The sequence below is a fragment of the Pituophis catenifer genome, unplaced genomic scaffold (assembly GCF_029215685.1).
Source record: "Pituophis catenifer annectens isolate HBS135680 unplaced genomic scaffold, rPitCat1.0.hap2 SCAF_11, whole genome shotgun sequence".
NCBI lineage: Eukaryota > Metazoa > Chordata > Lepidosauria > Squamata > Colubridae > Pituophis > Pituophis catenifer.
Genome location: NW_027256891.1, coordinates 15,059,940 through 15,087,059, shown reverse-complemented (window position 1 = coordinate 15,087,059; position 27,120 = coordinate 15,059,940). Strand labels below are relative to the sequence as shown.

General features: G+C 43.8%; 1 protein-coding gene across 1 annotated transcript in view; it reads right to left on the bottom strand.

Moving 5' to 3' along the window:
* The window catches only part of ZNF185 (zinc finger protein 185 with LIM domain), a 67,484-nt gene extending 40,364 nt beyond the window's left edge, over nucleotides 1-27,120 (bottom strand). Inside the window, exons 1-3 of the mRNA XM_070951937.1 lie at nucleotides 26,945-27,120; nucleotides 1,176-1,255; nucleotides 413-548 (exon numbers count right to left, since the gene is read on the bottom strand). Of these exons, the coding sequence (XP_070808038.1) occupies nucleotides 413-548; nucleotides 1,176-1,200 (161 nt within the window). The 5' untranslated portion in view covers nucleotides 1,201-1,255; nucleotides 26,945-27,120. The remainder of the gene's footprint in view (nucleotides 1-412; nucleotides 549-1,175; nucleotides 1,256-26,944) is intronic.

Sequence of the window (27,120 nt, the reverse complement as noted above, 5' to 3'; positions counted from 1 at the left end):
GCCTCTTGATATTTCATCATCTCCTCTGCAGATTGCAGATAGCAAACAAATTGCACACAAAAAGGTGGAATGTCCTCTCATGCACGGTTTATGCTGCAGAAGCTTGCCTCATTCTGCCTCCTTCATTTTAAGACACCTCTCTTAAAGAGGTTTAATCCCTATATTATCACCCTCTCGCTTCTCAGTTTGGACCTGTGTGGACTATTGAGGCAAGTACTATTCCCACATGACCAGTATGTGAGAGGTGGATGCTGATTGAGTGATGTTCTTTAAGCTCTCCTCTAAGAAGGACAGGAAGACAGTGTGGAAGTGTCTTCTGAGGTAAAAAGGTAAAAAGCCAATTTTTTCCCCAAGGGAAGGAATCGTTGAGGAAACTGGAGCAAATTTTAGGATAGAGTTGCTTCATACTCACAAAGGACGGTGGTTCTGCTTCTCCTCAGAATCAGACCTGTGATGGATCCAACTCTTGTCCCCTTTCAGAGTTGTCCTTACTTTCATTTGGGTAATAATCCGTTTCCGGTCTTCCTCGCTGGGTAGGATGACGCCATCTTTAAAAAATGGATCAAGAAGAAGTTTGAAGCGCCCAAGAACAGAGAGTCTAACAAGTATCAGATGAACTTAGAGAGCTTGGACTACAAACTTGTCCTGAGGACCTTCTCATTCTGGTTTTGAGCTGATTATTCAGAAGGAGAAGTGGCTTTAAAGATCTCAAGGTTGTTTTTGGAAAAAGAGAAACGTCACTGGGGTAAGTGCTGGACTCACATTCATCAACAATCTCAGAAGGTCTCAACAAATAAACACAATTTGAATACATTACAATTGTTAACTGAGAAAGAGCCCTTAATTTGTCTCAGGTGTAATTTGTAGCTGCGCAACCATTTAAATCCAACATAATTTAAATCCTTAATTGTTCAACGTATCTGATGCCATCAGCTGTAGCTCATAAGAGTTTATGACTTTTAATAAAACGTGTTAATCTTAAAAAGGGTTACCAGACTGCTCCTGACTCATCTCTATTTGTTTTGTCTGATTTCTGGATTTTTAAACAAGTAATCAACTTGTGTTGTCATTTATAATTAACCCCGTAGCATAACTCCAAGGCATCTCAGTACTTCAGATTTAAAGGAAGCACATTATACAAATTTGGGATTAAGCATCCCATAATGTTCCTTTACCTTTCATGGCGCCAAGAGACAGCATGATTCACACTGGCTCCCTCACCGTGCAGTTTCCAGGGTTTGACACAAAAATGGAACTAGGACAGAAGAAATGAAAACCAGATTATTCCTGTAAAACTCAGCAGAAGGCAAAAAGATGCTCCTCAGCCTTCCCTTGATGTTCCAAGAAAGCCATACTCACAACACATACCTGTTATGGAAACTAGGATCTCTGTAGGTTAGGGGAAAAAGTCAAAATAGTCTCTACCCTCAAAATGACGCTATAGGGCCCTGCACATCAGAACAACTAGATACAAGGACAGTTGTTCCCCCATGCCATCACTCTGCTAACCAAATAATGCCCACAACACTGTCAAACAATTTACTAAGACTGTATTACTATTATTCCTCTCATCTTTCCTATTAACTATTTCTTTTTCTACCTTTGTGGCTTGTATCTTTACAATTTATGTTTTTTTATTTAGTTTCCTAGTACAATTTATGTTGATTGCTTATTTAGTATCCTATAACTATCACTGTTGCATCTTATGATTTATGATGTCTTTTTATGATGATTATGATCATGATTTATCACTTTTATGTATACTAAGAGCTTATGCACCGAAGACAAATTCCTTGTGTGTCCGATCACACTTGGCCAATAAAGAATTCTATTCTATTCTATTCTATTCTATTCTATTCTATTCTATTCTATTCTATTCTATTCTATTCTATTCTATTCTATTCTATTCTATCTCTATTCCCATTCTCTCTTCTCTTCTCCTCTTCTCTTCTCTTCTCTTCTCTTCTCTTCTCTTCTCTTCTCTTCTCTTCTCTTCTCTTCTCTTCTCTTCTTTTCTCTATTCTATTCTATATTCCCATTCTCTCTTCTCTTCTCTATTCTATTCTATTCTATTCTATTCTATTCTATTCTATTCTATTCTATTCTATTCTATTCTATTCTATTTTTTTTTTATTGAAAAAGTTTTCAAATACAAATTTTTCCCCTTTTTTTTTCCTTCCCCCCCTCCTCCCTAACCCCCCTTCGCCACCCATCCCCCCCGCGACTTCTTCACACCAAAAACCTAATTCATAACAGATTACATAATATTTTACCATCGCCTTACTCTCTCCTCTATATACTGACCCTTACTTACTAAAAATATTATTAATATTATTACTTTCCCCTTTTACCATACATTTCAAAAAAAAAAAAAAGCAGTCTGCTATAACATTGTATAACTTCTAGTTTAACAAAATATTATTATAACTCCCAATTTAGCAATAATCTACCCTTTTTGTCCTCCCCAAAACTTATATCTATGTATTGTTACAACATTTCAAAGCAACCTTCCACTTTAAGACTGTATAATAAATCCTACTTTAACATTTATTCTTTGTGTATATTAATATAACATTTCAAAGCAGCCTTCCACATAAGTCCTAATTTAACTATTCAACTCTGTCCATTTCCTCCACTACCCTAAATATATCACTTAAACATCCCTTTTCTTAAGCTAATCCATCAGTGTACTAACATATTTCCACCCACTTTCCTACAAAATTACCATACACAACAATTCTTAATATCTTCAATCCACTGCCCACTCTGCTAATATATATATATATATACATATATTCCGTTATGTAAAAAAAAAAGACAATAACTTTAAATTTATAATCCATATAATATCTTCTTTGATGTCTTTCCACTAGATTGTTGAGTCCCCCATCCATAATTGGGTAACGTAGCATCCTGGTGCAACTCTATTCTATTCTATTCTATTCTATTCTATTCTATTCTATTCTATTCTATTCTATTCTATTCTATTCTATTCTATTCGATATTCCCATTCTCTCTTCTCTTCTCTTCTCTTCTCTTCTCTTCTCTTCTCTTCTCTTCTCTTCTCTTCTCTTCTCTTCTCTTCTCTTCTGGGTTCATTTTACTTAGACTGAGAGAACATGCAGAAGTCACCAATGAAGTTCAGAGCTCAGTTGTGCTGGGATTTGAACGCAGCTTTTTGCAATCTTTAGCCAGCCATTTGCAGCCAAGATGGGCAACATTTTGTTAATGGAAGCCAAACATTTGGTGGGCAAATATGAGAAAGGGGGATACCAAGATTAGCCCTGGAGCAGAGCAATTACACAATGCTCTTTTATGAAGGAGCTAAGATTTGCAAGAGGGATTGGTGTTTTCTGGGTGGCTTGTGGATTTCGACTTTTGATTCTCTTGGGGTTTTTTGAAGTGTGCTGAGTCCATAACAGATCTTGTTGTCTTCTCTATCCTCAATCCCCACCCAGAATCAATCTGCTGAAATGTTGCATTTCTTGTTTGCATGCATTCTTGCATATTTGCCATCACAGACCGGTCTGTAGTGGTGGGGTGCTCTTGAATTCCAGTAAGTATGATTTCAGGAGCTGTAGGCTCCCAAAGAAAAGTGGTCCAAGATCCCATGTGGCCCATAGGTCATTCTTCAGTGCTGTGAGTGCTAATCTTGCAGGCTTAGCCTCCAACTCTCACTGACTAGGAGCCCTGGTGGCACAATAATTACAATGCGGTATTGCAGGCTAACTCTGTCCACAGTCTGGAGTTCGATCCTGACCGGCTCAAGGATGACTCAGCCTTCCATCCTTCTGAGGTCAGTAAAATGAGGACTCGATTGTTGGGGGCAATATGCTGATCTTGTATACTGCTCAGAGAGTGCAGTAAAACACTATGGGGTGATATATGCAGTAAGTCTAAATGCTATTACTATTGCGACTAGCAAGATATGAATAGAATAGAATAGAATAGAATAGAATAGAATAGAATAGAATAGAATAGAATAGAATAGAATAGAATAGAATAGAATAGCTTAGAAGGGACCTTGGAGGTCTTCTAGCCCAACCCCCTGCTCAGACAGGAAACCCTATACCATTTCAGACAAATGGTTGTCCAGTCTCTTCTTAAAATCGTCCAGTGTTAGAACATTCACAACTTCTGGAGGCAAGTTGTTCCACTGGTTAATTGTTCTAACTGTCCGGAAATTTCTTCTAGGTTGCATCTCTCCTTGATTAGTTTCCACCCGTTGCTTCTTGTCCTGCCCTCTGGTGCTTTGGAGAATAACTTGACTCCCTCTTCTTTGGGGCAACCCCTGAGATATTGGAACACTGCTATCATGTCTCCCCTAATCCTTCTTTTCATTAAACTAGACAAACCCAGTTCCTGCAACTGTTCTTCATATGTTTTAGCCTCCAGTCCCTGAATCATCTTTGTTGCTGTTCTCTGCATTCTTTCTAGAGTCTCAACATCTTTTTCACATCGTGGCAACCAAAACTGAATGCAGTATTCCAAGTGTGGCCTTACCAAGGCATTATAAAGTGGTATTCACACTTCCCGTGATCTTCATTCTATTTCTCTGTTAATTCAGTCTAGGCTGTGTTGGCTTTTTTGGCAGCTGCAACACACGGCTGTCTCATATTGAAGCGATTGTCCACTAGGACTCCAAGATCCCTCTCACAGTTACTACTATTGAGCGAGGTACCACCTTTACTGTACCTGTGCATTCGATATGGAAGGAGGAAACTGTCACTAAAGAGCTGGGTTGAGATTTGCAGCGTGATTCATACTCAGAAAAGCTGAGCATTGGCAAGAATTGCTTGTTGTTGCCCAAAGCCATAGCTGAAGCAAACTGCCGACATGCCCAGCTTTGTATAAATCTGCCAAGCCAGAAATTCAAGTGCAGCCTGAATGTTTGGGATGAGCTTTTTCCAAGTTCAAATGAGAGGCGGGTGGAGACAGTTGAGAGCCGTGGAGGAAAAAACATGACTCTCCGGTGTCCCAATGAGAGTGTTCTGACTCTAGATGTACAGTTGGATACAGGGAATGTTGCTCATGGATGCATTGCATTGTGGAGCAGAGAACACCTCTGATTAATAGCGACAAAAATGTTCTCATGTAAAAATGTGTGACATTCTGTTTGGATTCACATGTCGTGCTAAACCGCAGCACGATAAGATTATGTTTGATGGAATTGGAGAGCCAACTCAGGTGTTGTGAGTGATAACCCACCATTTATGGCTTACAAATCCAACCAACTGTGGTTTGTTGTTCAAAGAAACCACAACAATGCAGTGTAAATTCATCGCTATGTTCCACTTCTTATGATTCCAAATGCCCTTTTCATGTTTACCTAACTAAACATGTGTCATTTATTAATATTCACCCACTTAGGGTTTTTATTTTCTCCTCTATGTATTCCTGCATACCTAAGTATTCCAAATTATTGGGAGGGAAGGGAAGGGAAGGGAAGGGAAGGGAAGGGAGGGGAGGGGAGGGGTGGAAGAAGGGGAAGGAAGGAAGGAAGGAAAGACGGAAGGAAGGAACTAAGGAAGGAAGGAAGGAAGGAAGGAACCTAGGAAGGAAGGAAGGAAAGAAGGAACCAAGGAAGGAAGGAAGGAAGGAAGGAAGGAAGGAAGGAAGGAAGGAAGGAAGGAAGGAAGGAAGGAAAGAAGGAACGTAGGAAGGAAGGAAGGAATGAAGGAACGTAGGAAGGAAGGAAGAAAGAAAGAAAGGAAAGAAGGAACCTAGGAAGGAAGGAAGGAAGGAAGGAAGGAAGGAAGGAAGGAAGGAACGTAGGAAGGAAGGAAGGAATGAAGGAACGTAGGAAGGAAGGAAGAAAGAAAGAAAGGAAAGAAGGAACCTAGGAAGGAAGGAAGGAAGGAAGGAAGGAAGGAAGGAAGGAAGGAAGGAAGGAACCTAGGAAGGAAGGAAGGAAGGAATCTGGAACTGGACACTCCTGTTCAGTGTTTTGGAAGAATAAAATAGTAGACATGGACACTATTGTTGGCCTGACAACAGGAAAAAGGAATGGGAATGACCATGCTGGAAGGCAACATGTCTACTTAATTTCTCTTACACTGAACGGTCAATTCTCCCCCTCTCTCTCTCTCTCTCTCTCTCTCTCTCTCTCTCTCTCTCTCTCTCTCTCTCTCTCTCTCTCTCTCTCTCTCTCTCTTTGGAAGGACAGGTGCTGAAGCTGAAGCTCAAATACGTTGGCCATCAAGTCAGAAGAGAGGAACTCCTTGGAGGAGACTGTGATGTTAGAAGATGGAAGGCAAAAGGAGAAGGGGGACGGCAGAGGAGGAGATGGTGAGATACAGACACTGAGGTAGTGAACGTGAATTTGGGCAAACACCGGGAGCCAGTGGAAAGCAGGGGGACCTGGTGTGCTGTGATCCATGGGCTTGCAAAGCCATGACTGCTACACAACAAAATCCCTGGGTCTTCCGGGGTGGCATCTGGCAGCTCCAGAGCTGGGAAGAGATGTCTGGAGGGGCTCAGATGTAGAGCAGACATTCCATCTTCCTGTGACTTGTCCAGAGATAAACCGCAGCCCCCATGGTGGTGCCTCCATAACAGCTGGCCTTGGTCACCTGCTGTTGCCATAGAGATGGCCTCTGGGCATGCATGCATGAGACCCCTCCCCTCTCTCTCTCTCTCTCTCTCTCTCTCTCTCTCTCTCTCTCTCTCTCTCTCTTTGGAAGGACAGGTGCTGAAGCTGAAGCTCAAATACGTTGGCCATCAAGTCAGAAGAGAGGAACTCCTTGGAGGAGACTGTGATGTTAGAAGATGGAAGGCAAAAGGAGAAGGGGGACGGCAGAGGAGGAGATGGTGAGATACAGACACTGAGGTAGTGAACGTGAATTTGGGCAAACACCGGGAGCCAGTGGAAAGCAGGGGGACCTGGTGTGCTGTGATCCATGGGCTTGCAAAGCCATGACTGCTACACAACAAAATCCCTGGGTCTTCCGGGGTGGCATCTGGCAGCTCCAGAGCTGGGAAGAGATGTCTGGAGGGGCTCAGATGTAGAGCAGACATTCCATCTTCCTGTGACTTGTCCAGAGATAAACCGCAGCCCCCATGGTGGTGCCTCCATAACAGCTGGCCTTGGTCACCTGCTGTTGCCATAGAGATGGCCTCTGGGCATGCATGCATGAGACCCCTCCCCTCTCTCTCTCTCTCTCTCTCTCTCTCTCTCTCTCTCTCTCTCTCCTCTCCTCTCTCTCTCTCTCTCTCTCTCTCTTGGCTACAAATCTTCCATGGACCTACAGAGGAAGGTAGGACAACCTGTTCTCATCTTGCTTTGATTATTGTAAGCATCGGACCTACTGAATGAGGATCCCAGCAGAGAAATAAAGAATGGATCCGTTCTTTAATGGGAATGTAATGGGATGTTCAAATGAGATAATATGGGAAAGGGGAGGGAAGTAAAGTCATCCCTGTGTGCAAACTTCTGGAAGAGAAGGCATGGGGTTGGAGACCAATGAGCAGACAACCATCCCTAAGAGAAAAAGGCAGTTGTTGGTAGACTGGACCACACTGGACCACGGATGGGAAGTGCAAGGAGCAGAGGAACAACCAATCAAATCTCACTGTGGCTGTAATCCAGATAGAGCCTCACCCAGATCTTCTGCCCTCTCCCTGCAACCCGGAGTGGACTTTCTGAAGTTGGCTTAAGAAACAGCTGGAAGCCCCATAGAAGACAAGCAGCTTTGGGCCCAGCACAGAGTTAGTCTTAGGGGCCTTCCTGTTCTGGCCTAGGCTTCCCAAAAGCACGAAGTTGATTCCTCGTCCCGATAAAACCCCTTTTATTTAGTTTAAAGGGAATTCCCCTCCAGCAAAGTCCCGGCCAACAGTCTTTCAAGAGATTTCACAACTACAGATCTTTATCAGGCTTGGAGAGCTACCAGGTCGATATCTTCCAAATGCCAGGCTATAGTAGCAATTACTTGGCAAGAAGTCAGGAACAGATCTTCACCCTCAGGAATTGAATTAATTGTCTCTTGCAAACTCCCCTCCCCCTTTTGCTCCTCTTTATTCCCTATGGGAAGGGCCATTCACTGTCCACCTATGGCTTTACTCCTGAGTCGACCCTTGTTCCTTAGCTGTTCCCTTCTCCTGGAAGCTCTCTGCCTGCGCACACTGGGAACAGGCTCCAGCTGTTCTTCTGCCCCACTGATGTCCGACTCCGAAGGCAGCTTACAACTGTCAGACGGCCCTGGCCCCCTCTCTGCCACTGACACAGAGCCCTCATCAGAGCCTTCCCCAGACTCCAGAACTGGCCCATGTTCCTCCCCAATCTCCTCACTGTCTTGAGTCTGCCACCATCTCCGCTGGCTACTGGCGGGCCACAACACTTCCAAACACCACTCTTCCTGGAGAACTTTTTGAAGGGTGTGCCCAGACAAGCTTCATTTTTTGGCATTTCGTACTCCACTGTTGTGGGAACACACACATTTCAGAGAACTGGGTGGGGACAGAAACCATGCCGAACGGTAAAAAGAAATAGCTCAGAATCCAGGAGGTGTGCTGTGCTTGCAAGCTGAAAAGGAACTTCTTTTTCCTGCTGACGTGTTTGTGAACGCCGCTTTTTGGCTAACTAGGATGTCACGTCAAGCCAAGAAGATGCCGTTGTGATAAGGGAGCAGGCTGGCACAAACATACAACAGAAGAACAACGGAGTTGGAAGGGACCTTGGAGGTCTTTGAGTCCAAACCAATGCTCAAGCAGAAGAGTGGAAGCCACTCCATAAAAAAAAAATTCTTTCAAATTGTAGAGCGTTGCTATTAATGACTCCAGAAATGGAATGAGATAGGACTCATATTAACCTGTAGTTTAACATATATTAGGACAGCAGCCCCCAATTTTTGAGGCACCAGGAACCGGTTCTGTGGAGAGAGGTTTTTCCATGGACCGGAGGGGGTGTGGTTTCATGTACTGCCTGCATCCCACTGATGGGGCTTCACTTTTTTGAGTGGCCCGGTTTCTGGCAAGATGTGGCCCAGTGCTGGTCCATGGACCGGGCAGGTTGGGGACCCCTGCATTAGGATACCTAAACCAGAGGTGGGTTTCAGCAGGTTCTGACCAGTTCTGGAGAACCGGTAGTGGAAATTTTGAGTAGTTCGAAGAACTGGTAAATACCACCTCTGACTGGCCCCGCCCCCATCTATTCTCTGCCTCCTGAGTCCCAGCTGGGGAGGAAATGGGGATTTTGCAGTAACTTTCCCCTGGAGTGGGGTGGGAATGGAGATTTTACAGTATCCTTCCCCTGCCACGCCCACCAAGCCACACCCACAGAACCGGTAGTAAAAAATTTTGAATCCCACCACTGACCTAAACCCTCCACTCTCAAATTCAGGGTTGTCTTCCCCGAACTGGCATGAAATCGTCTACATTAGTAGCCAAAATTGTGAAAACCTTTTGGGAAAAGTGCATTTTTAAGGTTTGATGGCTAATAACACCACTTTTTTTTTTTTTTTTTTTGAGTTTCAAAATAATCCTATTCCACTGCTGGAATGGCCTGGGAATAGCCCAGACCTTCACCCAATTGAAAATCTATGGACCTGACTAAATAAACTTGTTAGTCAGAAGCGACCCAGCAATAAAACCCAGTTAATAGAAGCAATCGTTCAATCTTGGTTTCACATTAGAACAGCTGCAGAACTAAAAGACTTGGTTCACTCCATGGGAAGACGTCGTAAGGCCTTAATCCATGCTAAAGGTTACCCAACTTTAACTGAGATGGTGATGTTTTTGTATATCTTGTTTTTTCTATGGTGATAATTTTTGTACAGTATATCTTGTTTTTTCTACATGTTTCACTTTTCTTCTTTATACTATAACGGCTATTCTAATAGCAGATCCTTCATAAAAGTTTTTGCATTACGTTCTTGATTCAATGATCTTTCCATTGATATATAATTTTATGGTACTACTCCAAAAAAAAAAAAAAAAAGTGGTGTTATTAGCTAGTTTTAGAAAACACACTTTTCCCAAAAGGTTTCCACAATTTTGGCCACTGCTGTTAAGTTTTGATTCTCTGGTAGTTGATATCTCTGGTAGTGAAATACTTCAAACCCTATCAAAGATCTCATTAAAACTGGATCTGCCCACTCATTTCTCCTCTTGGCTTCTATTCCTGTTTTTGCGCTGGGAAATGTCAACATGGGACATTTTTCTCTCTCTCAAGCTGCTGAATCAGGAGCAGAAAGTTTTAACCCCGCTCCAATCACTGCTCCGGGACTTTGCTGACTGCAGGCAATTCACCTGCTAATCTTCATCAACTCCCACTTGGAGCTGCAAATAAGTAGGTCTAACAACTACTAACATCCACAAACCAGCATAGCAAGAAAAGTTTTATTTTTCTTTTTTTCCAGAGAAAGGGTTAGATTTTATCCATGCTAAGGTAGCATTTGATGGATGCCTGGACAGGAAATTATCCGGAAATCCCAACAAATGAAGGCTAAATTGGGAGGGTGGAAAACAACCCCCTGCAGCAAAGCAATCTGTATTGGGGCTGACAAAAAATCCTACATGAATTTTTTCTTGTGGCCATCAAGTCCTGAGCTCAAGAGAATCTGGGGATAGGCTTGGAGGCAGGGGTGAAATCCAGCAGGTTCTGACAGGTTCTGGAGAACCGGTAGTGGAAATTTTGAGTAGTTCGGAGAACCGGCAAATACCACCTCTGTCTGGCCCCAGTGTGGGGTCGGAATGGAGATTTTGCAATATTCTTCCCCCAGGAGTGGGGAAGGAACGGGGATTTTGCAATATCCTTCCCCTGGAGTGGGGAGGGAATGGAGATTTTGCAGTATCCTTCCCGTGGAGTGGGGTGGGAATGGAGATTTTGCAGTATCCTTCCCTGGAGTGGGGTGGGAATGGAGATGTTGCAATATTCTTCCCCCAGGAATCGGGAGGGAATGGGGATTTTGCAGTATCCTTCCCCTGGAATGAGGAGGGAATGGGGATTTTGCAGTATCCTTCCCCTGGAGTGGGGAAGGAATGGGGATTTTGCAATATCCTTTCCCTGCCACGCCCACCAAGCCACACCACACCATGCCCGCCAAGCCACGCCCACAGAACCAGTAGTAAAAAAATTTGGATTTCACCACTACTTGGAGGGAAGGGCCAATGAGAGCTTTTGAAGCAGGTGCTTGGGTTCAACACGTAGCAAAATATTGAATTTTGTGAACATTATGACAGACAGTGCAGAGAGGAGCAACTAAGAGGATTAAAGGCCCGGAGACTAAAATATATGAAAAACGGTTGCAGGAACTGGGTATGGCTAGTCTAGAAAAAAGGAGGACTAGGGGTGACATGATAGCAATATTCCAGTATTTGAGGGACTGCCACAAAGGGGAGCAACTTATTCTCCAAAGCACCAGAAGGCAAGACAAAGAAACAACAGATGGAAACTAATCAAGGAGTGAAGCAACCTGGAATTAAGAAGAAACTTCCTAACAATGAGGACAATTAACCAATGGAATTGCTTTGCCTTCAGAAGTTATAAATGCTTCATCACTGGAAGTTTTTAAGAAACTTCGCCACCAAGGATCCTTGGTGGCTCAGCGGACTAAAGTGCTGTTAAGTAGCACTTAGCTGCCAGCTGCCTCAATTACTGCAAGTTCAAATGTCACCAGGCTCAAGGTTGACTCAGCCTTCCATCCTTCCGAGGTAAGTAAAATGAGGACCTGGATTGTGGGGGCAATAAACTGACTTTGTATAAAAAAGAACACCGCTTTGGGGGGGGGGCGAAAGCCCTACTAAGCAGGTATATACAAAAGTATGAAGGCTATTGCTTAACGCATTGTAAGCCGCCCTGAGTCTCCGGAGAAGGGTGACATATAAATCGAACCAATAAAACAATAAGAGACTGGACAGCCACAGTCTGAAATGGTGTAGAGCACGGGTGTCAAACTTCAGTTCCCTGAATTTCTAGACACCTCAGTAATGTCCCACCCACCTCCACCTCTGAACATCCTATCGTTCAACGCTAATTGCAAATTTCCATAGATAAAAAAAGCACCAGCAGGTTGGAGATCCACGCCCAGTGTGAAAAACGATGTTGCAAAATGCACAGAAACCCGAGAATATCCCAAAATACCTGAACTGCAGAAGGAAACACGCCTACTCAGCAACTTTCCACCAAAATACAAAACCCTACCCCAAAATATTCAAAACCGCAGTAAACTTACTGGAAAACCAGCCCTAATTTTCTGCCTTTTCTTTGGTAAGCGAAGTTTGAAAATTTGGAAATTACAGGGTGTTGAGTGTAGTTTCTTCCTGGAGGGATGAATCTTTCTTCTCTGAACATGATTTCAAACTAAATTTCAGCAGTTGGGATTGGAGAACACAGGTTACTTACTTTAGCTGCGCACCTGTGACCTTGAATTTCAGCATGCAATATCTGTTTCGCAGCTCAAATTAAATGTAGACCCAGCTGCTTGTTAATATCAAGAGATGGTTATTTTCTTACTTCCAAAGGTGCCATGTCTATCTACTCACACTTGAACATTTCATCATCCAGTTCAGTGGTGGGTTTCAATTTTTTTTTACTATCGGTTCTGTGGGTGTGGCTTGGTGGGCGTGGCATGACTTGGTGGGCGTGGCAGGGGAAGGATACTGTAAAATCTCCATTCCCACCCCACTCTGGGGAAAGGATACTGTAAAATCTCCATTCCCTCCTCAATCCAGGGGAAGGTTACTGCAAAATCCCCATTTCCTCCCGATCAGCTGGGACCTGGGAGGCAGAGAATAGATAGGGGTGGGGCCAGTCAGAATTTTTTACTACCGGTTCTCCAAACCACTCAAAATTTCCGCTACCGGTTCTCCAGAACTGGTCAGAACCTGCTAAAACCCACCTCTGGTCCAGTTCCTACAGAACAGAGTAACAGAGTTGGAAGGGACCTTGGAGGTCGTCTAGTCCAACCCCCTGCTCAAGCAGGAGACCCTGTACCTGTGATGGAGACCCTATACCTGTGACGCTTGCCAGAGGTGGCACGCAGAGCCCGCTCTGTGGACACGTGAACCATCGCCAGTTGCTTGTCTGGTTTCTGGTGCTCCAGCACATGCAAAGACCAGCTGGCTGGGGCGCATGCGCACACCGGAAACCCAAAGACCAGGTGGCTGGCACATGCATACGCACTGGTTAGCTGGTCTTCAGGTTTCCGGTGCTCCGGCAAACGCATGCATGCACGTCCTGGTTTGGGCACTCGGTTTCAAAAAGGTTCGCCATCACTGCCCTCTACCATTTCAGATAAGTGGCTATCCAGGCTCTTCTTAAAAGCCTCCAGTGATGGAGCACCCATAACTTCCAGAGGCAAGCATTCCACTGGTTTATTGTTATCAATGTCAGACAATTTCTCCTTAGTTCTAAGTTGGATGTCTCCTTGATTAGTTTCTGTCCATTGTCTCTGATCTTGCCTTCTGGTGCTTTGGAGAATAGGCAGGGGTGAAATGCTCCCGGTTTGGACTGGATCGGCCGATCCGGTAGCGATGGAGGCGGGTGGTTCGGAGAACCGGTAGCAAAAATCCCTGCCCCCCCCCCCATGCCCAGCTGAGCTGCACAATCATCAGAGGGTTTTTTTTTACTTTTAAAAGCATTTTTTCTACAACCTCTTCGGCCGAAAAAATGCTTTTAAAAGTAAAAAAAAAAAAAAGCCTCTGATGATCATGTGGCTCATCTGGGATCATCAGAGCCTTTTAAAAGAAAAAAAAACCCTTTTTTTCTTTTAAAAGGCTCTGACGATCCAAGCTGAGTTGCCTGATCGGCAGAGGCATTTAAAAGAAAAAAAGTCAGCCGGGATCGTCAGAGCTTTTTGAAAGCATTTTTTTACAACCTCTTCGCCGAAGAGGTTGTAGGAAAAATGGTTTTAAATGTTAAAAAAAAAAAATTGGCCACGCCCTCCCAGTCGCGTTACCCCACCCACCCACCAAGCCACGCCCACAGAACCAGTAGTAAGAAATTTTAGATTTCACCACTGAGAATAGGTTGACTCCACCCCTTCTTCTTTGTGGCAGCCCCTCAAATATTGGAATATTGCTATCATGTCATTCCCTAGTCCTTCTTTTCACTTCTTTAAAGCTCACCTCGCCTCTAAATACTACAAGTAGAATTGCACCCCTTGATAGATCCTCAAGTCATTGCAGCTTTTGAACATTGAGAATTCACTGATTTTCTTGGCTATCCCTCAATGCTTATCCTGTTATTCCACAACATAAAGCCGGAAATACTGGCGATAAACCCAAGATTGAAATGTCAGCTGGAGTGTGCTGTGCGGAAAAAGTAGGCATCTCAATGAGAACATGTATAGATTGCACACAGAGACATATATACATATATAAGGTAAAGATTCCCCTCGCACATATGTGCTAGTCGTTCCCGACTCTAGGGGGCGGTGCTTATCTCCATTTCAAAGCCGAAGAGCCAGCGCTGTCCAAAGACGTCTCCGTGGTCATGTGGTTGGCATGACTCAATGCCAAAGGCGCACAGAACGCTGTTACCTTCCCACCAAAGGTGGTACCTATTTTTCTACTTGCATTTTTTTACGTGCTTTCGAACTGCTACGTTGGCAGAAGCTGGGACAAGTCACGGGAGCTCACCCCGTTACGCGGCACTAGGGATTCGAACCGCTGAACTGCCGACCTTTCGATCAACAAGCTCAGCGTCTTAGCCGCTGAGCCACCGCGTCCCTTATATACATATATCGGCTTCTCCTTTTAAGTGGGTGTAAGAAAGTCCTCCAAGCCCAATTAATAAAGATTCAATTTTTTCCTTCTAATTAAGATTCTTATCTCCAGGTGCAGCATTCCAGTCTTTGGAATCTAGGTGTTTCAACTAATGACTTTCTTCTCGCCCAATCCAGCCAACCCTCTCTGTGCCAAAATAAAAGACCATGCTTGGAAAGTCACTAATGGGCTTTTAATATTTGTATTATCTGTATTTTATCTTGGCTGTTCACCGCCCTGAGTCCTTCGGGAGTAGAGCGGTATAGAAATTTGATAAATAAATAAATAAATAAATAAATAAATAAATAAATAAATAAATAAATAAATAAATATCACCGCAGATGGGGACTGCAGCCAAGAAATTAAAAGAATTATGAAATACCAAGAAGAAGGTCAACATTTAGAGCAGTGATGAAATTCTTTTTTTTTTTTTACTACTGGTTCTGTGGGCGTGGCTTGGAGGGCGTGGTGTGCCTTGGTGGGCATGGCAGGGGAAGGATACTGCAAAATCTCCATTCCCTCCCCACTCCTGGGGGAAGGATATTGCAAAATCCCCATTCCTTCCCCACTCCTGGGGCCTTGATAGTACAGGGGTTTAGTGCACCCTGTTATTAACACAGCTGCCTGCAATTTCTGCTGGTTCGAATCTCTCCAAGGCTCAAGGTTGACTCAGCCTTCCATCCTTTCTAAGGTAGGTGAAATGAGGACCCAGTTTGTGGGGGCAATAAGCTGACTTTGTATAAAGTATACAAAAGAATGAAGGCTATTGCTTAACGCATTGTAAGCCGCCCTGAGTCTCCGGAGAAGGGCGGCATATAAATCAAATTTAAAAAAAAAAAAAAAAAGGATATTGCAAAATCTTCATTCCCACCCCACTCTGGGGCCAGCCAGAGGTGGTATTTGCCAATTTTCCGAACTACTCAAAATTTCCGCTGCCGGTTCTCCAGAACCTGTCAGAACCTGCTGAATTTCACCCCTGGACAGAAGGTTCCGTTTCTAAGACTATTGTAGCTGTTTTACAACTGGTAAATTCTCTGCCTGTGCTAACACCTCCTGAAGTGCCTCACCCCACTACTGCTCAGAGCAATTATTGTTGTTACTTACAATTAATTCTAAATTGTTATTCAACAGATTCTTCTACTGAATAAGGAAGGAGGCCCGGTGGCTGCCTCAACCTGCACAGCAGGTTGAAGAAGTTTGTCTACCATTGGATCATCAGAATGTCTCTAAATTTATTCAAAAATTTATTAAGAGAAAATATACCTTGGGTTTTTCTTGTTTTTGTTTTCTTACTCAGTTTCAATTTCTATATCAATAAGATAATTTTCAGATTACATGACACTTATAGTTCCGGTAACTGGGTTACTAGAAAGAAGCTCCTGTACTCTTAACGGCTGATTTATCTTAGGAATTGATTGACAATAAAGTAATCAAATCAAATCTTTATTACGGTTATAGATCAGCATAAGGAGGGTAGGGAAATCCAAGTTAACAAGGCATAACAGTTGTGTTATATAACATACTTTGGGCCAAGAAATAAGATACGCTAAGGTCTAGTGCAGGGGTGGGTTCTACTTACCTTTACTACCAGTTTGCAACGGGGGCACGCGCAAAAGCGTTTTGATGATGTAAGGGTGGGTGGGCGGAACCTCCCTCCGGTTTTACTACCGGTTCTATAGAACCGATCCGAACCGGGAGCAACCCACCACTGGTCTAATGTGAGGCCTGGTTTCTACAAGTCAATGAACTACAAATATTGTACTGCACTGTACTATACTCTTTTTTAGTTTGGTGTACAATAGTGGCCAAAATTGTGGAAACCTTTTGGGAAAAATGTATTTTCTAAAACTAGCTAATAACACCACTCTTTTTTAGAGTAGTACCATAAAGTTATATATCACTGGAAAGATAATTGAATCAAGAACGTAATGCAATAACTTTTGGCAGCTTTCTTCGATCGGAGGTCCTTCCAGAATTACTTATTTATTTATTGGACTTGAATTGAAAACAAACCCTGACCTTCTAGATGTGTTTAAAAGCTATCAAAGCTGCTGGCCTCTCTAACAACATTTCATCCTTGTATATATCTAGGTGTGAAAGTTGGACCATAAGGAAGGCTGAACGCCAAAGAATTGAGGCCTTTGAACTCTGGTGCTAGAGAAGACTCCACGAGTCCCTTGGACTGCAAGGCAATCAAATTGGTCAGTCCTAGAGGAGATCAACCCTGACTGCTCTTTAGAAGGCCAGATCCTGAAGATGAAACTCAAATACTTTGGCCACCTAATGAGAAGGAAGGTCTCACTGGTGAAGAGCCTAATGCTGGGAAAGATTGAGGACAAAAGAAGAAAGGGATGGCAGAGAACGAGGTGGCTGGATGGAGTCACTGAAGCAGTCGGCGTGAGCTTAAATGGACTCCAGAGGATGGTCTGGAGCAGCATAAATGAGTGAAAGAGATATGATAAATGCTCATTTGGCCAATTAAATCAGCCAGGCATAAACAACCACACAAAAGTAGTAATTAGGAGCACAGTAATCCCCTCTAGAATTGGTGATCCATCCTGTTTACAGAAATAGAAGGAAACATTAAGAGTTGGGAGAGTTGGGGATTACAAGAAGAAGCATTAAGCCTATAAGATCATCCTGGTTGCATTTTGCCTTAGGAAGAAATCCCTCCACCCTCATTTACATCCACACAAACAGAATATCCATAAGTTAATACCAAAGCTTGCACAGTACTTTGTATTCATAAACAAAACCCTCAATTCAAATTCCAGAGAAGGGAATTGGATAGCACAGTCAAGAAAGTGCCTTGCTCGAGACTTGCGACTCCATTATTAATTGCACTTGGCAGTGTTGAACTAAAGGAAGCATTGAATCATGCATGATTCGAGTCCATATATTATGGTGAGCTATGCCTTGTTTGATTTTTAACAGAGTGACTTGTCTGAGTCAAGCCACGGTGGATGGGAAAACATGGCTTAAGGCTCAGCAGGTGGCATGGTCAAAGCAAATTATGCCTTATTGCAATATAAACACCCGGGCATATTAAAGAGAGTTGCAAGATACGTGGTAGGTGATCAGAAGATTCATAATTCAGGTTCTACCATAGATCCTGGGAATATATGGACCTCCAGATATTGCTGAACTTCAGCCATTAGTCCTCCTGGCTGAAGCTACTTGGAGTTGCAACTGAGCAACATTTGAGGTCACTGATTCCTGATCACAATAGGAGAACTGGAAGATTTTCTTTCCACCTGGACTGTCAAAGAGCTACTTGCTCATGATAGATTTTCTTGGACTTCCCTGGACCAATCTAGCATAAGGTAAAGGTAAAGGTTCCCCTCCCACATATGTGCTAGCCGTTCCTGACTCTAGGGGGCGGTGCTCATCTCCGTTCCAAAGCCGAAGAGCCAGCGCTCTCCGAAGACGTCTCCGTGGTCATGTGACCGGCATGACTAAACGCCAAAGACGCACAGAACACTGTTACCTTCCCACCAAAGGTGGTCCCTATTTTTTCTACTTGCATTTTTTTATGTGCTTTCGAACTGCTAGGTTGGCAGAAGCTGGGACAAGTAACGGGAGCTCACCCCGTTACGCGGCACTAGGGATTTGAACCGCTGAACTGCCGACCTTTCGATCAACAAGCTCAACGTCTTAGCCACTGAGCCACCGCGTCCCTCTAATCTAACGTAGCATCAGGTATACTTTGGCTCACAATTCAAAACCCTGTTTCGTTTGACGGCTCACATCAGTTTGCAAAATCAATTTGAGGAATCATTTCAAGTTGGATATTAGGGGAAATGGGCATTCAATCAAATCGCTAGCTGAGAGTGATGGCACTGCTCTCATGCCCAAATATTGCATTGGGTGAGGGGGCTTATTAGGTTTGGGGTTTTATTGCTGTAATGAAGGCACCTTGAATCAACATCAGTGAGGCATATAAATTTTCCAAATAAATAAATAAATTGCCTGAGTTAGGTAGGTTGGTTTCTCTCCCTCTGTCTCCCTCTCTGTCTTTCTCTCTTTTCTCCTTGCTGACGTAATGCATTCCTTTGACCTGCACGTGCTATTTCCATATTCTTTCTCCTATCTACATTATTCTAATGGAGGAGATTGAAACAACATATAGCAATGAATCTACTTGCAAATGATTTTAAATTACATTGACTTCCTCATTGTCTTCCCGGTTCCAGGAATTGCTCCACACCAAAGAGAAATACGACTAAACACATTACACATAGCACATGAATGAATGTATCCAAACTGACTCAGGTCAAACAGCCTTTTGAGACAAAACCCATGATTTGTATACGATAACGCCTAAGTTTGTGCAAGACATTAAACGAAGCTTTCATCACTGCTTTTATAATTAGCCACAGTGGCCATGCCACTATAAAGGATGGTTTATAACCACAACTTGATGGATTCAGACATTGTGCCAGGTGAAGATCCTGGGCTATTGTGACTTAATTTAACAAATCTTTTATAGTTTGCCACCTGGTTCATCTTTCTCAAATGTTATGTATGCCAATTTTCCAAGCCTTGTATTCCCCCCTGCATTTGCTGTTGATGGTCACAACAGATTTTTTTTTAAAAAAAATTCTAGATACTGTGTCCAGTTGCTGCGAAGGAGGTGATAGTTGCTTTGGTGTGATGTTCTGAGGGCACACAATTGGGAATGGTTGAGCTGCATTTGTCTGAAGATTTTGAGACAGCAACCTTCTTTATATATAAAAGGGAACATTAAAAGCTAACAGAGACTAATTTCAGAATAAAAAGAACAGAGGAGAGGAAAGGAGAGGAGAGGAGTGGAGAGGAGAGAAGTGGAGAGGAGAGTAGTGGAGAGGAGAGGAGTGGAGAGGAGAGGAGAGGAGTGGAGAGGAGAGTAATGGAGAGTAGTGGAGAGGAGAGGAGAGGAGAGGAAAGGAGTGGAGAGGAGAGGAGAGAAGTGGAGAGGAGAGGAGAGTAGTGGAGAGGAGAGGAGAGTAATGGAGAGGAGAGGAGTGGAGAGGAGAGGAGTGGAGAGGAGTGTAATGGAGAGTAAAGGAGTGGAGAGGAGAGGAGTGGAGTGGAGAGGAGAGTAATGGAGAGGAGTGGAGAGGAGAGGAGTGGAGAGGAGAGGAGAGGAGAGGAGTGGAAAGGAGAGTAATGGAGAGGAAAGGAGAGGAGAGGAGAGGAGAGAAGAAGAAATAGAAGCTGCCAATTTTTTTTGCAGAAAATCAAGTATAATTATAAAATTATCTCTTATTATATTATTACCAAAAAGACCCACATTTTTCTATTAACTTTTTTTTACCCCTAATCATCAAAACCACAAATCATAAATCCCTTTTTACTGTTTCATGCAAAAAAAAAAAAAAGTCTACAAAGGGTTTGCACTAAGCCACAATTGTCTTTCCTCTAATCAAGGAAGTCAATTTAGCCATCTCTGCAAGTTCCATCACCTCCACCAACCATTCCTCCATTCCGGTTAGTGTGTCAAACCTTTCCATCTTTGAGCATATAATGATCTCACCGCAGTTGTCCCATGTAAAGGCAAACTTCCATGACTTTCCCAGTTGCCAGGACAACAGCCTTTCTCAGCCCAATCTGGACCTGGGACCTTCTGAATATAAGGATGCTCTTACTGAGCAATAACCTTTCCCCACAAACTTTCACTGAAATAAAATGAGGTACTGAGTAATGCTTAATTGTTTTTCTTCCACAAATGGACCTCACAGAACATGTACAACCTTAGCTTGGGTAGCCATATTTAGGTGAGGGCAGTGGTCGGTTTCAAATTTTCTTACTACTGGTTCTGGGGGTGTGGCTTGTGGGCATGGCATGGCTTGGTGGGCATGGCAGGGGAAGGATACTGTAAAATCTCCATTCCCACCCTACTCCAGGGGAAGGATACTGTAAAATCCCCATTTCCTCCCAATCAGCTGGGACTTGGGAAGCAGAGAATAGATGGGGGTGGGGCCAGTCAGAACTTTTACTACCAGTTCTCCGAACTACTCAAAGTTTCTGCTACCGGTTCTCCAGAACTGGTCAGAACCTGCTGAAACCCACCTCTGGGTGAGGGTAAATGCCAACTCGCAACGCATCCCTGGCCTGCTCTTGAGTTGCCATAGGAAAGGGGGGATGGGAAACTGATGGAATGGCATGGCAGCCAAAGACAGATGCACATTCCAGACTTATCTCTCTCAAGGCTGCATCCCAGGGTTACTTAGAGCGGCCGAAGGGGAGTGATCTCTACAACCCATGAAACTGCTCCGTTGGCGAATGTGATTGATGACACACCCTGGGGGGAGGGGGGGAAACAGGGTCATGATTAGGGCCGTAAATTATGTGGGGCCAGATCTGGCTTCACTTGGGAATGTGCGGACATGAAACTCCTAATAAATAACTGGATTTCTTTTGAAGCTTGGCTCCAGGCTCATGATTTAATTAGGGCATCCATCAGAAGCCTGACAGTAAAACCTCTTTTAAATCAGACTTAACTTCTAGTGATTTCATGAATGCATCCATGAAATCTTCTTGGGCAAAAATATGGAAGTACTTCACCATTCTCTTTTTCCAATATATTTTTACAGTCACCTGCTTCAGTCTACTACAGCTCTGATATTTCCTGATACTCTTCCGTTCACTATTAACTTGATCCAACTCTACTTAGTTTTTGAACCACAGTAGTGGTTGGACATCTAACTGGACACCTATTTTTATGATGTCTGAATGACTGCCTTGTGGGCTTTGTTAATGAATGGAGAGTAGGAGAACATGGAGTCTCTTAAGGTTAGGGAGATGTTTAAGGCACCATAAAGTAGACTAACTTCTTAGCTCCCTGATACAACATGCTGTGGTCACACCAGATGCAACATGGTGTGACCACACCACAACATGGTGTGACCAACCTCTGTAGAATGGTTCCCTCAATCCTCAACCCATAGAGTCAATTCAGAAGGATAGCTTGGTCAATGATATCTAAAGCCATTAAGAGATCAAGAAGCACAAATATACCATCACTATCCTGGCTCCATCATAGGTCATAAATTATCACAACCAAAGCTGTCTCACTACTAAATCCAGTCCTGAAAGCTGATTGAAATGGGTCTAGACCCATGATGGCAAACTTATGGCATGTATGCCACAGATGGAACACAGAGCCATATCTGTGAGCACCCGAGAGTTGCCCTAGCTCAGCTCCAGCGCGCATGTGCATGCCGGCCAGCTGATTTTCAGGCCTTCTGGGCCTACCGGAAGTTGGGAAACGGGCCGTTTCTGGCCTCTGGAGGGCCTCGGGGGGAGAGGCCATTTTCACCCTCCCCAGGCTCCAAGAAAGCTTCTGGAGCCGGGGAAGGCAAAAAACGGACCTGCTGCCAATAAATAGAGTCAGGAGTGGAGGAGATTATGCTGGAGAATAGTTAAAATTAAAATACTGTGAACCAGCCAAACAAATAGAGTTAGGAGTGGAGGAAAGCATGCTGGTAATCAGCAACAAATAGAGTTAGGAGTGGAGGAGATTATGCTGGCAATGAGCAGGAGGTATGGAGGAAATTATGCTGGAAAACAGTTTGCTGTGAACCAGCTAAATGAGTGGCAGAGAATATGCTGGTAATCAGCGAGAGGAGTGGAGGAGAATACGCTGGAAAACAGCTAATTCAGTTGTGAACCAGCAAGATAATAGATCTAGGAGTAATGGAGAATACGCTGGAAAACAATTAAACAATTAAACTTAAATAGGCTGGGAACTAGATAAAAGTATGGATGGAAACGTGGAATGAGTGATAATGTGAACTGATCTTGAAGTGATTCTATGTAAAATGAGAAGTGTATTTCATGATAAGATAAAGGAAATTGCAATTCAATTGAGGTTAAAACATAGATTTGATGAAATGGGTCTTATGATTAAGGAACATATATGGAACTCTGATTGATAAAATGGAAAAAATTTAAGATGGTGTTTATTTGGAAATGAAAAATTGTATATAAAAAGGAGCTGTGTTTATTTGGGATTTAAGATTTATGGTGATACAATAGAATGCTAAATGTTTAGAATAAGATGTTAGAATGTATGATTTAAAAAAAAATTGTTGATTTGATTTACTTTTTAAAGATGTAAATGGATGAAATTTGGAATCAAATTGGTTAAAGAAGTGTGAGCAACTGTACTTATTCAATACCAGACCAAACCTTTGCCCTTAAAAGATGTATTTTATGTTTAAGATGTTTAAAAATAAATTAAAAAAATATTTCAAAAAAAAAAAACGGGCCTGCGGCCCCACCGGTAACCTTTTTGCCATCACGTGCCAAAAACGGGGAGAGCGCAGGGGAGTTACACACCCATGTGCAGGGGGGGTGGGCTATGGGGGGGCCTTACTCCCCCCGCTTTTGGCACGCGACAGCAAAAAGGTTAGCCATCACTCGTCTAGACAATCTATTTCCTTCAAGGTTCTGATCAGCTTCAGGCTGAGCCCCTTTTCAACAACCTTCTCCAGAAACAGAAGACTGAAGATGGGTTGATAGTTTTCGAAGATCATTGGAGCCAAAGCCAGCTTCTTGAGGAGAAGGTATTATTCTTTTTTAATTCAAAGGCATCTTGGGAAGAAATAAGGTAGGAGGACTTGGGATCTGACATCCACAGAATAACTCTAAAATTGGGCCAATCTCTGTGTAGTAGAAGTCAAAACAGTCAAGAAATTAGAGAATACTGATCAATCCTCGATGACTACAAATCACCTGGACAGATGATTTATTTCACAAGGTTCACAGAGCTTCACAGATCACCAAGTTGACAAATCCAGGCAACATCCAATTGGATTTGTGGTCAGCTGAAAACCCGAGTTGGTCCCTGAGAAGACTGCTCAGAACCATCCCGGAAGCAAGACTCTCATTTCTGCAAACATTTACTCCATTCCAAAACAGGAGCGAAGTAAACTTGATGGACAAGAGCCATTGGGTGGGGCACAAGCTGTGGAAGTCCACAACTCCCTCTCAAACACACAAAGAGAAGTGGAACTTGTTCTACTGATATCCTAAACGCTCAACTGTCATGCAGCTAAGTCACAGGTGAATGGCATAAGCACGACACTCATCACGATGGCATTTGTAAACGGAAAAATGATATAGAACGGGTGATATCATGAACCATCGTCCACTTTGACTGCCAATTACAGAAGTTGGTCGGCTAACACATTTGGCGAACACCAAGATAGGGGAGAGTAGAAGATGAAGGAACAGCATCATTATGACCTCAATCAGCTCAGAAACTCAGTAACAGTAATAGAGTTGGAAGGGACCTTGGAGGTCAGGTGGGAAACCTGTACTAGGGATTCGAACCGACGAACTGCCTACCTTTCTGATCGACAAGCTCAGTGTCTTAGCCACTGAGCCACCTAGTCAGGCATATTTCTCACCTTCCAACCATCCCAGATACAGGTAGTCCTTGACTTACCGCCAAAATTGGGGCAGAATTTCTGCTGCTAAGCAAAGCAGTTTTAACTGAGTTGCGCCCAATTTTTCAACTTTTTTGCCACAGCATTTAAACCAGGGGTGTCAAACTCAAGGCCCGTGGGCCAGATCCGGCCTGCGAGATGCTTAGACCTGGCCCGCGGGGCTGCCCTGGAAACAGTGAAGAACCGGCCCGCGGTGCCTCTGCCAGCAAAAATGGTGCTTGGCCTGCCTGGGCTCCATTTTTAGCCACAAAGACTTCCTGCAGCCCTCTGTCAGCGAAAACGAAGCTCAGGAAGGCCGCGCACGGCATCAAGCTCCATTTTCGCTGGCAGAGAGCTGCAGGAGGTCGTCGCGGCCAAAAACAAAGCCTTGACATGTGACATCGAGCTGGCCATGCTACCCTCCAGTCCTCCAAGTTCAAACACAATCCTGATGTGGCCCTCAATGAAATTGAGTTTGACACCCCTGGTTCAGGGGTGAAATGTCCCGGTTCAGACCGGATCGGGCAATCCGGTAGCGATTGTGGCAGGTGGTTCGGAGAACCGTTAGCGATGATGCGTAAGGCTCTGTCCATGTCATTACTTCCTGGTTTTAACCAGGAAGTAATGTGTTTTTTACCCTCTGCGCATGTTCAGAAGGTTTTGTGCATGTGCAGAGGGTCTGCGCGCAGAGCGCATGCACTTCCGAACCAGTAAGGAAGGTAAGTAGATTTCACCCCTGCCCTGGTTTAAATGAATCACTATGGCTGTTAATTGAACCATGCAGTCATTAAACGAATCTGGTTTCCGCCGTCGACTTTGCTTGTCGGGGGTTCAGCTGCGAAGGTTACCAATAGCAACGATCACATGATCTTGGAACTCTGCAACCATCGTAAATATGATGCTTGCCAAGTTCCTGAATTCTGATCACATGACCTAATGGGGGATGCTTGCAATAATCCTAAATACAAGACCCAGTCCCAAGTCACTTGATTTAGTGCCATTGTAACGTCAAGCAGTTGTTGAATGAGTAAGTTATAAGTAAAAGACTACTATCTCCCCTCTTCACCTTCCTCACAGGGCTGTTGCAAAAATAAAAAAATAAGCCGAATGAAAAGAAAAAAACGCAAAGGTCAGCAGCGTGTAATAACCAAGGATTTGGGGAGTTTTCTTTGCTTTAATTTCTGCTTGTGGTGCAGTTATTAAAGGCCCAGGAGTTGGATTCAGGAAAATAAAAAAAAAAAAATTAGTGAATGCCTTCATAAGGAGGAGTTTCATAAAAGATTTGGCACAGATCTCTGTTGCACCGGTTACGTTAAAAACCAACATTCTCTTCATGTGGTTTCTGAGAACAAGCTTGCATTCCTCAGCCCTCTGACAGATGTTCTTGGAGCATGGGCAGAGTATAAAGCTGCCAAAGAGAAGAAGGAAGACGCCCAGCTGAGGAAACCGTGCCAAGCTCTGCCTATCTACAGGGGTACATTTTATCATTTTTTAGCACAGAAACTCTATTTTACCAAGAGCTGCCCAACTGACAGACACTCAAAAAAGCAAAGCAAAACGGGGCAATCCGCACATAAATTTTGGAGAATCGGTCAGCTTTTAGAAGAATCCCGAGACAAAGATTTCACTCATCTCGTGTCCGTTGGTGGGGGTGGGGAGGAATTGCTGGATGCAAGAAGAAAATAAAAGAAAACGACTCTGTATCTGGAGATCTGGAGCAAACAGGTTTGCACCGATGCATTTAAATACAGAACAAAGTAAAATTGTAGAAGCTTCTTGGATGAGAAGCGAAACATTTTCAAGGGGGAAAAATACCTCCCCCAAAAAAGAAGTCCGGTTGCCTTTGGAAAAGCACTTTTGAGACAGGTCAGAGTTGCTAGCACAAAACGTTGAAATGCACAAAGAGAATCGAGATTCGGGATAAAACAAACCAACCTTAGCATTTAAGGCTTCTGAGTTCTGAGCGGATGATTTGCTCCCCCTTGAAACAGCAAAGATTGTGGATTTACTCCAAATCACCAGGGAATCACCACTTGATTCTAAACCCTGCCCACTTGTACAATAAGTGTGTAAGAGCCGTGGAAACACTCTTCGGAAAACTCTTCCTTTTCCAAAACTCTTCTATCTTCCACAGTAAACACTATTTTGGACTCATGGAAGAAAGTACCTGTACAGCACTGGTCAAGAAAAGAGCAATTCATAGATAGATATATTCTTATCGGGAATCAATCCTTTCGTTTCACTTACGTCAAACCAAATCAGTGTAACTTCTCCTTACTTGAATAGCCTGACTAGGTGGCTCAGTAGCTAAGACGCTGAGCTTGTCGATCAGAAAGGTCAGCGGTTCAAATCCCTATTGCAGGTCTCCTGCGTGAGCAGGGGGTTGGACTAAATGACCTCCAAGGTCCCTTCCAACTCCGTTACTTCATTAGTAGGTTGTTTTGGTTGTAGAGGAGAGTGGGTGAGTGGGAGAAAAAAGGAGTTGGGGATTGCAAAGCAAGATTTCTTGGTCCTTCCCCTTCATCCCAACCTAGCCTACCCACATCTGGCATGGGGAGCCTGGCTTAAGTGGCTCAGTGGCTGAGCTTGTCGATCAGAAAAGTCGGCAGTTCAGCGGTTCGAATCCCTAGCATAGGTCTCTATGGGGCTGGACTAGATGACCGCCAAGGTCCCTTCCAACTCTGTTACTATTTGTTTCTTTGTTTGTTTGTTTGGGAAGCAGTTCAGCACCCTTGAACCCCTGGATGAGCCTGCAGGAAAAGCGGGCTCCCTTCTCCTGTTTCCCCAAAGGATTGTTGCCTGCCCAGCAAGAACCGAAGGAGGCTTACCACGGTAGAAGCAACACGGGTGGATTTCCTTCTGCGGAGACACCTTTTAAAGCATGCAGCAGCCTCCGTCCTTGGTCGCTGTGAGCGGATCTGCAGGGAGGGCACTGGGCAAAGCGCACAGACGATCTCAGCTTGGGGCCCAGCCTTGTTATGGGAGGGAAGGCTGACAAAATGGG